The sequence below is a fragment of the Eriocheir sinensis genome, chromosome 57 (assembly GCF_024679095.1).
Source record: "Eriocheir sinensis breed Jianghai 21 chromosome 57, ASM2467909v1, whole genome shotgun sequence".
In the NCBI taxonomy this organism is placed as follows: Eukaryota; Metazoa; Arthropoda; class Malacostraca; order Decapoda; family Varunidae; genus Eriocheir; species Eriocheir sinensis.
This window is the reverse complement of record NC_066565.1, coordinates 5,030,241-5,045,132: the sequence shown is the minus strand read 5'-3', so window position 1 is coordinate 5,045,132 and position 14,892 is coordinate 5,030,241. Positions and strand designations below refer to the sequence as shown.

Genomic DNA, 14,892 nt, shown 5'->3' with positions numbered 1-14,892 from the left:
GCTATATATATAAAATGGGAAAACCTCAAACCAACTCTCTCACACACACACACACACACACCTCACCAGACTTTCTTCACTACACAAGACCAATAGACAGAGAAAGCTAACTAAATGAATGATGAAAGGAAAACATATAGAGGTTTTGCAGTTACGTCACGAAATAGCGTCGTCTACAAACCCACTGGTGGTCACCTCCCCAGCAGAGTGAGCAGACGCACCACGTGTGCCCCATCCCCAAGTCACTACCCGCGGGCAAATGGCAGGACCTTCAGCATCATTTGTGTTAAGTGATTACGCGAGATCGCTTGAGAATGCTGCGAAGCTAAGATACATCGTAAAAAATCAGTGCTTTTGGAGGAGGAGACTGATAGACTGGCTGTCTAGCTGGCTGGCTGGCTGGTTGACTGGTGGGTTGACTAGTTGCCTGGTGGGTTGATTGGCTGGCTGATTGGTAAAGTGACTGTCTGTCTAACTGACCGACTGGCTGGCTGGCTGGTTGACTGGATGACTGACTGGGTGGTTGACTGACTGGCTGATTGGTTGGCTGGCTGGCTGGTTGACTGGCTGATTGCCATGGTTGGTTGGCTGTCTGGCTGGTCGGTTGACTGGCTGTCCCTCTGCCTGGCCGATCTGTTGCTGACCAGTGATGCCCAGGTAGGCAAACAGGTGAGGGCAAGTGACGACAGGTGAGGGCAGGTGACGGCAAGTCACCTTACACTACGCACTCTTGGTCACTTCCCTGCGTACACATATACTCCACCCAGCACTGAGCTCTGTCCCTCTGTGCACTTTGCCTCCACTGAATTTCCTTTCCTATTTTCTTCCCCTGCTTGAGCGCCGCCATGTGTGTTTACCTCCGCCAGCTCATGTAAATCCCGTTCCAGAGTAAACCCCCGCCACACAGTAAGCTAGGGGACCTGGGGCAACACCTAAATGAGTGTTACGTCTGGTAATAATCTGATCAGTCTTGCCTGTAATATTTACCTCAGACAAAATGAGCACTGCAGAGTCGAGATGAAGCAGACGGCCGCCAGTTTTCCCTCCTCACAGCTGCTATCCACTTCCCCCGCTCTTCTGGATTTCCAGGAAATTATAAAATGACACAGCATCTCTCCCGTGTCGGTTAGAACATTCAACCGCACAACATACGTATCCCATGACGGACACACAGAGCACTTGTGCAGCCGCCACCAAGGTTTGCTTTTATAAGTGACCACCACCACTGACCACCAAGATGGCCGTGCAGGCCCGCGCTACCCCCGCACCCCCACTGATGACGTCAGCTGCAAAACCTCTACATGAACAAAGCAAATCTCCTTTTTACACACACACACACACACACACACCTCACCAGTCTTTCTACAACACACAAGACAAATAGACAGAGAAAGCTAACTAAATGAATGATGAAAGGAAAACATATATGAACAAAGCAACTCTCCTTTTTACACACACACACACACACACACACACACACCTCACACCAGTTTCTTGGCTTCGAAGAAACTCTTGAGGTGCCGCATCTGCCAGAAACCCATCGCCAGCAGTATTGCCACCTGGCCCACCGACCACCACAACACTCGCTGATTGGTGCTCTCGGAGGTCACCCGGAAGCGCTCCTCTCGGTACTGTGGGGGTGAAGGAAGAGGATAAGAAGATGGGAGAGGTAGACATCAGAAGAGGTGGAGGAAGGGAGAGAGAGTTAGTGGAGGATGAGAAGACTAGTAAAGAACTGTGGGGGTGGAAGAGGTAGACATTAGAGGGAAAGGTGGAGGAAGGGAGAGAGTTAGTGGAGGATGATGAGGAGACAAGGAACTGTGGAGGTGGAAGAGGTATAGAATATGGGAAAGGTGGACATTGGAGGAAGAGGTGGCGGAAGGGAGAGTTAGTGGAAGGCAAGGAGGAGGAGGAGGAGGAGGAGACAAAGAACTGTGGGGGTGGAAGAGGTGGAGGAAGGGAGAGAGAGTTAGTGGAAGGCAAGGAGGAGGAGATAAAGAACTGTGGAGGTGGAAGAGGTATAGAATATGGGAAAGGTGGACATTGGAGGAAGAGGTGGAGGAAGGGAGAGAGAGTTAGTGGAGGAGGATGAGGAGGAGGAGACAAGGAACTGTGGAGGTGGAAGAGGTATAGAATATGGGAAAGGTGGACATTGGAGGAAGAGGTGGCGGAAGGGAGGGAGTTAGTGGAAGATGAGGAGGAGGAGGAGGAGGGAATGAAAGAGAAAAGACAAAAAAAACAGAAAAGAAAAGGAAAAAGGAGAGAAAGAAAAAAATTAAGAGAAGTACGAGGAGGAGGAGGAGGAGGAATGAAAGAGGAATGAAAGAGAAAAGACAAAAAAACAGAAGGAAAGAAAAGGAAAAAGGAGAGAAAGAAAAAAATTAAGAGAAGGAGGAGGAGGAATGAAAGAGGAATGAAAGAGAAAAGACAAAAAAACAGAAGGAAAGAAAAGGAAAAAGGAGAGAAGGAAAAAATGAAGAGAAGCAGAAGGAGGAGGAGGAGGAGGAAGCAAAGGAAAATAATCTAATCTACATTCGGTCAAACCTCAACATTCACTGATTTAACATCCATGAAGTAGCCTGTGGATGTTGTCAAGTTAAACATTTGGGTATCTACAGGTTTTCTTGCGTACTTTTGTGACCAGCCAAAACACTTGCAGCTAACCATACCACTCTGTCGCCACCCCATGCTACAAGATCACATGCACTCTCTCATACATACACCCACACATTTTCCCTCCCTTTTCCTTTCCTTCTTAACACCCTTCTCTCTCATCTTATAATCACATATTCCCTCCCTTTTCCTTTCCTTCCCCTCCCTCCCTTTTCCTTTCCTTCTTTACACCCTTTTCTGTCATCTGATAATCACACCTTCCCTCCATCCTTTCCTTCCCTCCTCCGTCCCTCTTCCCTTCCCTCCCTCCTCCACACTCACCCTCTGGTAGTTCTGTTCCTTGGTGATCTGCTCCACCTGGTCCAGCAGCTGCCGCACCCTCAGCTGGAGTTCCGTCAGCTTCTCCTTCTGGGCCATGGAAGCGTAGTCCACCGCGTGTTCACCCACTTGGATGTCAAAGTGGACGCGCTGTGGAGAGAGAGGTGGGGTTTTTTTTTTTTTTTTTTTTTTTTTTACAGCAGAGGAGACAGTGCAAGGGCGTAAAAAAAAAAAGAAAACAATAATGAAAAAAAGGCCCGCTACTTACTGCTCCTGATTACCCTCGATCAGAGACAGAGAGAGAGAGAGAGAGAGAGAGAGAGAGAGATTTGCACAGGTTTTCCCTTAAATTTCTCCACACTCTTTGCCTGTACCAATCAATTCTTCTGATTCATTCCACATAGATATTTATATTTATATGTGGAAAATGTGTACTTTTATGTGTTATAAGGACATGTTCCCTTCCTGTCATTCCTCCTCCTCCTCCTCCTACTTCTCTTAATTTTTTTCTTTCTCTCCTTTTTCCTTTTCTTTCCTGGTTTTTTTTTGTTTTTTTGTCTTTTCTCTTTCATTCCCTCCTCCTCCTCCTCTTCCACTATCTCTCTCTTCCTCCACTTTTCCCATATTCTATACCTCTTCCACCTCCACATTACTTATAAAATAACAATAAAAACAACGTGATGATTCCAGCACCCTTCTCATCACTCCCATTCCCCTCCCCTTGCCCCCCCACCTCGGCACCTCCCCCCACAAACTTCTCATTACACCCCTCACATCATGGAGGAAGAATTGGTGGAGGCGACATCAGCCCAATTAAGTGAATCCACCCAAGCTGTCATTTTTACGGCCAGGTGTTGTCAGGTCAGGCTCCCTCTTAATGGGCTCGGCCAGGCTCGCCCACCTCCATCTTTTGGCCGTAAGTTTGACAGTTCATTGGCTTCACCTCAATGAATGGGATTAGCGGGCCGTGTCGACTCCACCAATTGTACCTCCATGCCTCACATCCTCCCGGCACCCCTACCTGCTACTCATCCTTCTCATCCCCACCTCCTATCCTTACCCTTCTACACCCCCCTCCATTCCCACACCCTACTCATCATTCCCTTATTACACCCCCCTTCCCATACCCCTCCCTCCCCCCCACACCTCATCACCCCCCCTGCCCTTACACCTTTTTCTATCCCCCTTCCCCACAACAGACACCCTTCTCTCCCCCTCCCCCTTCCCCTGCACCCACCAGCTGTGATCCGGAGAACCACTTGGTCGAGTTAGAGTAGAGGCAGATGACGTGCTCGCCGGGAGTGTGGGAGGTGAAGGTGAACCGCCCCTCGCTGCTGTACACGCGGGACAGCAACACCTTGTCATCTGGGTCCCTGATCTCCACGTGCATGCCCAGCCCCGGCGAGGAGGGCATGAACCCGCCCGTGCGAGGGTCATACAGCTGCAGCTTGTAGTTACCTGAGAGGCGGAGGAGGAACACAAACTAAGGCACAGAAGGAATACAAACTCACTAAGACCCAGGAAGAACAGAAACTATGGCACAGAAGTAACACAAACTCACTAAGACCCAGGAAGAACACAAACTCACTAAGACCCAGGAAGAACACAAACTCACTAAGACCCAGGAGGAACACAAACTAAGGCACAGAAGTAACACAAACTCACTAAGACCCAGGAAGAACACAAACTCACTAAGACCCAGGAGGAACACAAACTCACTAAGACCCAGGAAGAACACAAACTCACTAAGACCCAGGAAGAACACAAACTCACTAAGATCGGTATTCTCAGATACTTCCGTCTCTAACATCAACTATTTCCAAAGTCTGAAAAGAAGATTAATTGGCTTCTCGTGTTTTTTTATATTCATGCTACAAATGAATTGTCAGACTATCACCCAGGGTTATAAAACTACCCACATGGAACTGTCCACAACCCCTACGAAAGCCTTGTAAAATGTGTGTGCTTGGATGTCTAAATGTTTAAGAATATGGCTCTAAGACTGTGACATGAATTTGCAGCTGTCATTGTCATAATTCCTTTCTACCATATAATCCTTCATATATACCATTTTTAATTATTTATTTTTAGAAGCAGCTCAGGGCACCCGCACCCCACGCCTCGCAGGTCATTACCCTCAATCGTGGCACCCACTACTATAAATAAAATTAGCCTGTGCCATTAACAGGCTGGGGCCATCAATAAGGTCCCTCAAGAAAGCCTACTGGCACTACAAGCAGCACAAAAAAATAAAAGTATTGCGTTTGTGAACCCATAAACGTGTCCGGCTGTCATTCATCATCTCGTTGCATTTTTGATCAGACATGCCACCATAATGACATGACAATGGCTGGCGGCACACCACTGAGAGCCAAGGCGCACCAAATTTAAAACATCAGACCTAGCAGGGGACCTTCAAATGATGTTGGGGCATTCTGGCAAGTTTTACATTAACAGTAAAGGCTTTTATAACAATTTTCATATTTTTAGGGCAATTCTGACCATTTGAAAAAAAAAATGATAAAAATGCCTGGGATTGGGGTGTAGCAATGTGCATTAATAGCCTGGGATTCAGTGGGTAAAGTCTTCATATTGGTGTTGTGAATATTCAGAAAGCACTTACTTACTGTGCTGCATTCAGACTGAACCCAATGTATTAACCTAGTGCATAATGGCTATGGTAAAATTTAAATTATCCACTAAAACTTCACCTGTCACCATTACTTCCACTACCATACCCATGTCAAGACACCATGGTCTCCCAAGGTAATATGATACTCCTACTACTACCACTATTACTCCTACTACGGTTGAGATTCGTTTTAGTACTGTTCCAGTATCTCATTACCTACCTTATGAAACATCAGTAGCTCTTCATATATCTTTTCTACAAATCTTCAAGTCATGGAAACGCTTTCAAAATCCAATTCAAGGACCTTTTTTTTTACTCTTGAAATTACGATATAATGTTTACGAAAGCGCGTCCCCTCGCGGCAACAGTACCGCCGCCGCAGCCACAAAATAGCTCGCAGAGGGTTTTGTTAGGTTATCTGAGGTTAGTGATGTTTCATAAGGTAGGTAATGAGATACTGGCATGGTACTAAAACGAATCTTTACCACAACTACTCCTAATCCTACCACCACCACCACCACCGCCCCGCCCCGCCCCGCCCTGCTATGCACCCGTCACCATGGTCTACCTGGGTACCTCCTATAAGATACTCCTACACCTACTACTACTACTACTACTACCACCACTACAACCACCCCCGCCCCGCCACGCACCCGTCACCATGGTCTACCTGGGTACCTCCTATAAGATACCCCTACACCTACTACTACTACTACCACTACTACTACTACTACTACTACTACTACTACCACTACTACTACTACTACTACCACTACTACTACTACTACCATCACTACTACTACTACTACCACTACCACCACCCCCGCCCCGCCACGCACCCGTCACCATGGTCTACCTGGGTACCTCCTATAAGATACCCCTACACCTACTGCTACTACTACCACTACTACTACTACCACCACTACCACCACTACTACTACCACCACTACCACCACCCCCGCCCCGCCACGCACCCGTCACCATGGTCTCGTCGGGTATCTCCTCGATGAAGCACTTCCTCTCCGTCTCGCCGATGTGGAAGTACAGCCCCTCCGCCAGGCCGCCCAGCACCGCCATGGCCGCCACCACCGCCAGGAGCCGCCGCGCCGCCATGGCCACGCCCAGACACACGGGAACAAAAGGACTAACACAATAATAAAGGGTGAAGTGAAGGGCCGCCGGTCGCTCCCTCCCTTCCGTCCTCTTCCCTTGGGCGCACTGTTGCCAGAGCGGCGCTGATCAAAACAATCGCCGGGGAAACCTTTTAATTGGTGCTTTTGATGTTTACTTTGGATATCTGAGTCTTATTTAAGTTATTATTGCATTAGAAAGTGATGTTTGTCTCACTAGATAGGTTGTTGAGTTAGTGTTGTGGTGTTGCGGTGATGGTGTTGCGGGCGGTGGTCACTCTCGTGTGTCTGGCATCACTGCGGCCACCTCAACACAGCTTCACTTATCTCTTCATAATGATAAAATGTCACTAAAAAAACTTTTATTTATTTATTATGAGTTGATAATATCTCTGGATACTGTAGATGCGGCACACCTGCATATTCCTTCGCTCTTATGCTTTCCAGTCCCTATTTTACAGAGCACCAGTGTGGTATTCAAATCGATAATGTAAAAGAGGCTGAAGCATAAATTCTTCTCTAATCGTACTGTACTAGTATATGGGGATAAAATCTAACTTACTTCTTTAAGAGGTAGATATATAAATGTTCTGTAAAGGCTCGTAGACATACAGGTGGGGCGGGCTGCTTGAAAGAGTACATTAGTTTAGCCGTCTCATGGTCCGCGAATTCGCTGAACTTTGCGCGGCCTGCTGCCAGTCTGCTCAATGTTGCATGAGATTTATCATTCATAGACTCTAGATGAAGCTGTGTTGGGGTGGCTGCAATGATACTAGACAAATAAAAATGATATCAGTGCGACATATTACATTAAGACAACGAAACAATGTATTTATTTAGACGTATACCGTTCTCTTAGGCCGCAGTGATTTGTGTTAGAGGCAGTTATATAGTTAGACAAAACAATTACTTAAATGACCCTACGAGCTGGGGAAAAGGCACAAGCTGGCACCCACAAACCCCTGCTACTAGGTTCTCTAAGGTGGAAGAGAAGGTGTACAGAGGATGAGTAATAAAAAAAAATATACATTATCTCTTTCATGTCCTTTATTTTTCAAGTGTGGCACATGTTTAAGGCTACTATTTACAAAGCTTCTGTGCCTCTTATGATAACTGTGTGGAATGAGTCGGGGAATGCACAGTGCATTGCTAGGAAGGCTGGAACACTAGGGACAGCGGGACATTCACACCTTCGTACATCTTAGAGTGCTGTCGGAAATTGAGCATAAACTGTCTTGTTCTCTTAACCTAAATATTTCCTCCGAGGACATACATATAAAAATAGTTCTCTTCAGCAGCCTTAAAATAATCTTTAGTATGTACACAGCATTATTATACTCAAGGTTTTATGTGAAGATTCATCAAGATTATGTACAAGAATAAGCTTATATGGGCTAGACATTCTTATTATATAGTACATTGATATGCTTGATTGTGTAAATGTTATTGTTTAAATGTTATATTAGTATTTATCAAAACTTCTGTGGCTAGTTTGGCTTTATAATTCCATTTTTGGGGACGGAGTTAGTTAGAAGTGTTGGATTTTCACACAGTCGACACGTTACAAACTCAGACATAAAAGTTAAATAAAAATAATCAACAAAACTAACTAACCACACCTTAAAAACATGTCAGAAAAGATGAATCAACCACATCATTGTTGATAAAGATCAATATGACATTTAAAGAATGAGGTGTTAGTGTGTTGTGGTTGTGCTGGGGCCAAGGCTGTGGTGCAGTGATGCTGGACTTGTAGCTTTGCCAGAGAGGAGAACTTGAATGTACTGTTGGGGTTTTCTACTTCTTGAAGCACATGAGAAACTAATCTTTTCAGGCCCCAAGACACGAGGCGGACATTCTAACCTCTAGCCAAAGGTGCCCCACAGCCTTTTAAGTCTTTATCCACATCTCCAAATTGTATATCAGGTTCTTCAGAGTAACGTGGTCTGTGGTGCCTTAGTTAGAAGTTAAGTTGACTTCCTCGCCCTGGCTCTTCACCTCCATGGCTTGACACTGACCCATGTATAGCCTATTTCTATATAACACAGAAACTGATTGAAAGAAGATAAGAATAAATCATTTTTAAGCCAGGCACTACAAAGAAAGGCTCATTTTCTCTGACACTTTCGGCTTCCACAACTATTTACAAAGGACGAAAAGAAGATTAGTCAGGTTCTTATGAGTATTTTTTCATGTTACTACAGTCTGTTCACGTAAGTCTGCCCCAAGCTGACAACATAACCCTACGCGTGTTCGTAAGCACGGTGCAGATTAGCAGAAAGTGTTGCGTGAAATAAACACAAACAGAGGTTAATGAAAACTTGGAAGCCATAGCAGTACCCAATCAGCACTCAGCTTGCAAACACGCTTAGGTTTATGTTGTCAGCTTGGGTCGGACTTAAGTGAACAGACTAGTACTGAAGCCTTGTCAAATTACCACCAGGATCATATAACTACCCTTGGAAATACTAACACAATATCTATGAAAGCCCCTAGACATTTGAGAGTACACACCTATCGAACTCAAAGGCATCACCGCCAACCTTCCCGCTCCAGCACGGAAAAATGAATATATATCAACAGTGTGTGAACGGAATGGATATGTGTATGTTTAAATGTAGGCTGTGCAGTTTATATGTGTATGTATCCATGTATATTAATATGTATATAGCATGCAACTCAAGTAGTATTTTTTGTATTTATGTATATTTTCTTAGTTAAGGGGGTAGCTTCAAGGCACACATTCACATAAAAGTCTGATATACACTCCTCCTGTATGTATGTATGTATGTAGCCTATGTATATGTATGTATATATGTATGAATGTATGTATGTATGTATGTATGTATGTATGTATGTATGAATGTATGTATGTATGTATGTATGTATGCAATCCCATTCCGTGCAGGAGTAACATCAACTGTGCATTTTGTCCATCCAGTGTTGCCAACCCTTATCCATATATCAACAACCCTCTCCACGAGTCAGCCTCCAGTCACGTGTTATATACAGAATGATATGTAGGCTACGTCACAACTCCTAAGACATGTCAACACAGGGGTCTTCCATTCACAGCAGGGCTTGACTTGTCTCTGTATATAACTGTGTCAGTGTTTCTTGTTTTTCCTTCACTGTATAAGATATTGGAGTGTTTTCTCTCTCTGATATGTTTGATAGATATGATGTTTTAATGTTTTCTCAATCTTTTTTTTCTCAAGCACCTCTTTTTCCTTTCTTTAAAATCTTCTTTATTTATTTTCTTTTCATTTTTTTTTCTTCTGCATCTTTTTTCCCCCTTTTTTCAATCATCATTTTTATACATATTATTCACACTTGTATTTCACCTCATGCATCCTTACACACACACACACACACACACACACACACACACACACACACACATCACTTAATACTGCTGAACTGACCCTTTACTTAACGTTGCATTCTAACCTAAAGTAAGTATAAGTAAAGTCGGGAGCATACACAATACATGCACATGACCTCAGTGCTCATCTCCATAACAACCTTGAGCCTACTTGTCATTATGCCTCACAAAACCACAGCAACACACACATCACACTGCAAGACAAATAAAGAAAAGAAAAAAAATACTTCGGAACACACACACACACACACACACATACACACCTTATATGCAACACTTCCGTAACATATATTCGCCATTTACAGAGTGCTGCAAAAAGACGAAACAAAAAAAGCAAGAGAGTTCACCATTATCATTCCTCTCTTTATGCTTTTCTTCCACACATCCTCCATTGTAGTAGTAGTAGTAGTAGCGGTCCCCTCAGTACATCATTCCGGTGTGGGCGTGCGAGCGGAACAGGTAGAAGTTGGGATTGGAGGCAGCAGGTGGGTACGGAGTGGGTGGGTCTATGGTCGTGTACACCCCGTCATCACCTCGGCCCACACCTGAAACACAACGCACACACACCTACATGAATACACACACACACACACAATCGTAAATAAACACACAAGTAAGAGTAAAGATACAAATTGGGGGTATACGTTCAGGGCCAGTGTGACATCCAGGTTACCACAGTTTATCTTCCCCAGGTTTCCCGAGGTACACATTCATTAACCAGCTGAAAGGGAAGATGAACAACTGGGTGGACTGCATACTGACTCCCTTGTATTGGGATTAGAACCTGGGGACGTGGATTCACACACACACACACACACACACACACACACACACACACACACACACACACACAGGTCAGTATAATAAGACACTTTTGCTCCTTACATCAATTATTTCTAAAGGTCAAAGAGGGGATCAATTGGGTTCTCAGAGTGTTTTTTTTAGGTTCATGGTACAAAAGAGGTGCAAAACTACCATCAGGGTCATAAAACTACTCCTTGAAATGCCCAAAACTCATGTGAAAGGCTTGTCAATTATGTTTCCTAGGTGCATGGTACAGAAGAAGGGTCAAACTACCATCAGGGTCATAAAACTACTCCTTGAAATGCCCAAAACTCATGTGAAAGGCTTGTCAATTATGTTTCCTAGGTGCATGGTACAGAAGGTTCAAACTACCACCAGGGTCATAAAACTACTCCTGGAAATGCCCTAAACTCATACAAAAGGCTTGTCAAATATGTGTTTCCTAGGTGCATGCTACTGAAGAAGGGCCAAACTACCACCAGGGTCATAAAACTACTCCTGGAAATGCCCTAAACTCATACAAAAGGCTTGTCAAATATGTGTTTCCTAGGTGCATGCTACTGAAGAAGGGCCAAACTACCACCAGGGTCATAAAACTACTCCTGGAAATGTCCTAAACTCATACAAAAGGCTTGTCAAATATGTGTTTCCTAGGTGCATGCTACTGAAGAAGGGCCAAACTACCACCAGGGTCATAAAACTACTCCTTGAAATGCCCAAAACTCATATGAAAGGCTTGTCAAATATGTTTCCTAGGTTCATGGTACAGAAGAAGGGTTAAACTACCACCAGGGTCATAAAACTACTCCTTGAAATGCCCAAAACTCATATGAAAGGCTTGTCAAATATGTTTCCTAGGTGCATGGTACAGAAGAAGGGCCAAACTACCACCAGGGTCATAAAACTACTCCTGGAAATGCCCTAAACTCATGTGAAAGCCTTGGCCAATATGTGTTTCCTAGGTGCATAGTACAGAAGAAGGGTTAAACTACCACCAGGGTCATAAAACTACTCCTGGAAATGCCCTAAACTCATACAAAAGGCTTGTCAAATATGTGTTTCCTAGGTGCATGCTACTGAAGAAGGGCCAAACTACCACCAGGGTCATAAAACTACTCCTGGAAATGCCCTAAACTCATACGAAAGGCTTGTCAAATATGTGTTTCCTAGGTGCATGCTACTGAAGAAGGGCCAAACTACCACCAGGGTCATAAAACTACCCCTGGAAATGCCCTAAACTCATGCGAAAGCCTTGGCCAATATGTGAACTTGGGCGACGGAATGTTTTAAAATACGACCCATATACACACATTTTAGTATTCACGTTTCTGGCCTTCATGAATTTGGCACTTTTCTTTTGGGGGAAGGGGATTGATTTTCTGTCTGTACAAATTTGGGTGATTCAATTTTTTCTAAGGGAATTCATATGTTTTTCTGTGTTCTTGTGGGGAAATAGAATGCTTAGATTATATAAAATTAAAATCACTTCATGCAGTCTCTTAAGATGTACAGTTTTCACATTAACATCTCCTTATTCTAACTTAATTAACTTACAACATACAAAACTTAACTACCAACATACAAAAAAGGTGGTCAGCAGTCAGCCATTGTATTTAGTGAGCAAACAAAGTCAGCAGAGGTCAGTAAAGTCAGGAGTAGTCAGCAGTTCGTAAGGTCAGCACAAATCAGAAAGAGTCCAGTATTTAACCCGGTAGCAGCAATGGGGCAAATTTGTGGCTTTACCATGTAGCAGAGACAGGCCAAATTTGTGGCTTTACCGTGTACCAGCGACGGGCCAAATTTGTGGCTTTACCGTGTAGCAGAGACAGGCCAAATTTGTGGCTTTACCGTGTACCAGTGACGGGCCAAATTTGTGGCTTTACCGTGTAGCAGCGACGGGCCAAATTTGTGGCTTTACCATGTACCAGCGACGGGCCAAATTTGTGGCTTTACCATGTAGCAGCGACAGGCCAAATTTGTGGCTTTACCGTGTAGCAGCGACAGGCCAAATTTGTGGCTTTACCGTGTACCAGCGACGGGCCAAATTTGTGCCATGATTTAACCCCCCCAAAATAGATGATACATAAACTGATCACAAATGCTTTGATATATATTATGAAATGGTTCGTGTGAGTGATGATTTTTTTTCTCATTTTTCTCGCTTAGAGGAACCATTAAGAAACATGATCCTCGCTGCTACCGGGTTAATTAAAAGAGTAATGTCACCAAATACAGAAAATCTTACACCATATGAAGCAGAGTCAGCACAAGTCAGCAAAGGTCAGCAGAAGGCCTATCATTATATACAGCAACTCTACTGGTCTGGCAAATCTGCAGTAGAGAAGTCAGTGAGAGAGAGAGAGAGAGAGAGAGAGAGAGAGAGAGAGGAGAGAGAGAGAGAGGAGAGAGAGAGAGAGAGAGAGAGAGAGAGAGAGAGAGAGAGAGAGAGAGAGAGAGAGAGAGAGAGAGCAGAGCGAGAGAGAGAGAGAGAGAGCAGAGAGAGAGAGAGAGAGAGAGAGAGAGAGAGAGAGAGAGAGAGAGAGAGAGAGAGAGAGAGAGAGAGAGAGAGAGAGAGAGAGAGAGAGAGAGAGAGAGAGAGAGAGAGAGAGAGAGAGAGAGAGAGAGAGAGAGAGAGAGAGAGAGAGAGAGAGAGAGAGAGAGAGAGAGAGAGAGAGAGAGAGAGAGAGAGAGAGTTGGGAAGCAGATGAAAAGAGTTATTGAAGAAGTAGTAGTAGTAGTAGTAGTAATAGTAATAGTAATAGTAGTAGTAGTAGTAGTAGTAGTAGTAGTAGTAGTAGTGGCGGTGGTGGTGGTGGTGGTAGGTCGTAGTAACAGTAGTACATCCGTCTGTATTGTAGTAGTAGTAGTAGTAGTAGTAGTCGTGGTCATCATATAGTAGTAGTGATAGTATTATACCTGGATAGTAGTGGTGGTGGTAGTAGTAGTGGTGGGGGAGTGGTGGTGGTGGTGGTGGTGCCCAGTAGTTAAAGAGAGAGAGAGCGAGAGCGAGAGAGAGCGTGAGAGAGAGAGAGAGATACACTAGAGAGAGAGAGAGAGAGAGAGAGAGAGAGAGAGAGAGAGAGAGAGAGAGAGAGAGAGAGAGAGAGAGAGAGAGAGAGAGAGAGAGAGAGAGAGAGAGAGAGAGAGAGAGAGAGAGAGAGAGAGAGAGAGAGAGAGAGAGAGAGAGAGAGAGAGAGAGAGAGAGAGAGAGAGAGAGAGCAAACCAGCCATTAGCATAAGAAGAGAAAAAAAGAGAAAAAATCCACCAAAAATAAAGATATATTAAAACATGAATCAACATATATAAGAAAAATAACAAAAAAAAATTATCTGCAAAAAAACTTGAAAAATATGAAAAAATAGAAAAAGAAAATAAAAAGGTATGAAAAAATATATACAGTACCCTCCCAAGTTTCGCGCTTGCTTCTTTCCGCAGGTCTAGCGCTAAACTCGCGGATCGCGAAACTCGTGGTATTGAAAACATTGAAAAGAGCTTATTCATTCCGGCCCGTGGAGAAGTTGACTTTTTTTTTCACACTTTACTCCATTGTTATCTCAAAATACGTACCGTGTAAAAAAGAAGAAAACGTGGAGAGAGAACGGGTCGTTTTGAAGCCGCAGCTGATGGCGGCTGGCTGCCTTACGATTGGCTGACAGTTCTGAAAATACGCTTGTGATTCGCCGAGTCCGATGACGTCATCGACGGCACTCATCCAATCAGCGGCCTCTAACTATGACGAAACGAAAGCTTTATGAATCTAAAGTCAACTTAGATAGTTAAATCATTAGTTCGTAGCTTTTACCGCGGGCCATTAGCAAGTATCTCTGTGAATCTTGCCCCAGCACGCGTGAACACGGTCACCCAGCCGCTAGTTTCTTGGAAATTTTGTACAGAGATTCAAAGTCGGCTGCATTTCACGGGAAACTCATCGAAATTCTAGTCAGAAACTCAGTCACCAGCATGTCGGTTATTTTCTCGTGAGGTCGGTAAGTTGTGGTCACAAGAAGAA

At 44.2% G+C, this 14,892-nt stretch overlaps 2 protein-coding genes and 1 long non-coding RNA gene across 6 annotated transcripts in view; 1 reads left to right on the top strand and 2 right to left on the bottom strand.

The window, feature by feature from the left end:
• Positions 1-1,329: 1,329 nt before the first annotated feature.
• Positions 1,330-6,797, bottom strand: LOC126984690 (transmembrane emp24 domain-containing protein eca-like). 2 transcript variants are annotated; one of them, XM_050838584.1, is made up of 4 exons: positions 6,538-6,797; positions 4,169-4,389; positions 2,935-3,081; positions 1,330-1,631 (listed from the first exon to the last, which is right to left on the bottom strand). In XM_050838584.1, the coding sequence occupies exons 1-4, from the start codon at positions 6,674-6,676 to the stop codon at positions 1,482-1,484; spliced, it is 657 nt and encodes a 218-aa protein (XP_050694541.1). In that variant the 5' UTR covers positions 6,677-6,797; the 3' UTR covers positions 1,330-1,481. The 2 variants fall into 2 exon arrangements, with proteins under 2 accessions (XP_050694541.1, XP_050694542.1); XM_050838585.1 differs by lacking the exon at positions 6,538-6,797 and adding an exon at positions 6,217-6,274.
• A 3,257-nt stretch (positions 6,798-10,054) lies between these two features.
• The window catches only part of LOC126984688 (protein bride of sevenless-like), a 57,048-nt gene continuing 52,210 nt past the window's right edge, over positions 10,055-14,892 (bottom strand). For 2 of the 3 annotated variants that reach the window (XM_050838579.1, XM_050838580.1), the window contains exon 9: positions 10,055-10,623. In XM_050838579.1, the coding sequence (XP_050694536.1) occupies positions 10,499-10,623 (125 nt within the window). In that variant the 3' untranslated portion in view covers positions 10,055-10,498. Of the gene's footprint in view, positions 10,624-13,798; positions 13,879-14,892 lie in introns of all 3 variants that reach the window. The other variant, XM_050838581.1, reaches the window with a different exon arrangement.
• On the top strand, positions 10,620-13,217 carry LOC126984692 (uncharacterized). The gene is made up of 3 exons (XR_007737456.1): positions 10,620-11,243; positions 11,345-11,432; positions 11,741-13,217. It is a non-coding gene; the product is annotated as an uncharacterized LOC126984692 (long non-coding RNA).

Bases quoted from the DNA above. Each gene is read 5' to 3' on its own strand.
- LOC126984690 (XM_050838584.1), bottom strand. From the start codon at position 6,676: ATGGCGGCGCGGCGGCTCCTGGCGGTGGTGGCGGCCATGGCGGTGCTG. The intron at 3,082-4,168 runs GTGGGTGCAGGG...CTCTCTCCACAG, and splicing joins GGTTCTCCGGATCACAGCTG to CGCGTCCACTTTGACATCCA. The intron at 1,632-2,934 runs GTGAGTGTGGAG...TCACCCCCACAG, and splicing joins AGGAACAGAACTACCAGAGG to TACCGAGAGGAGCGCTTCCG.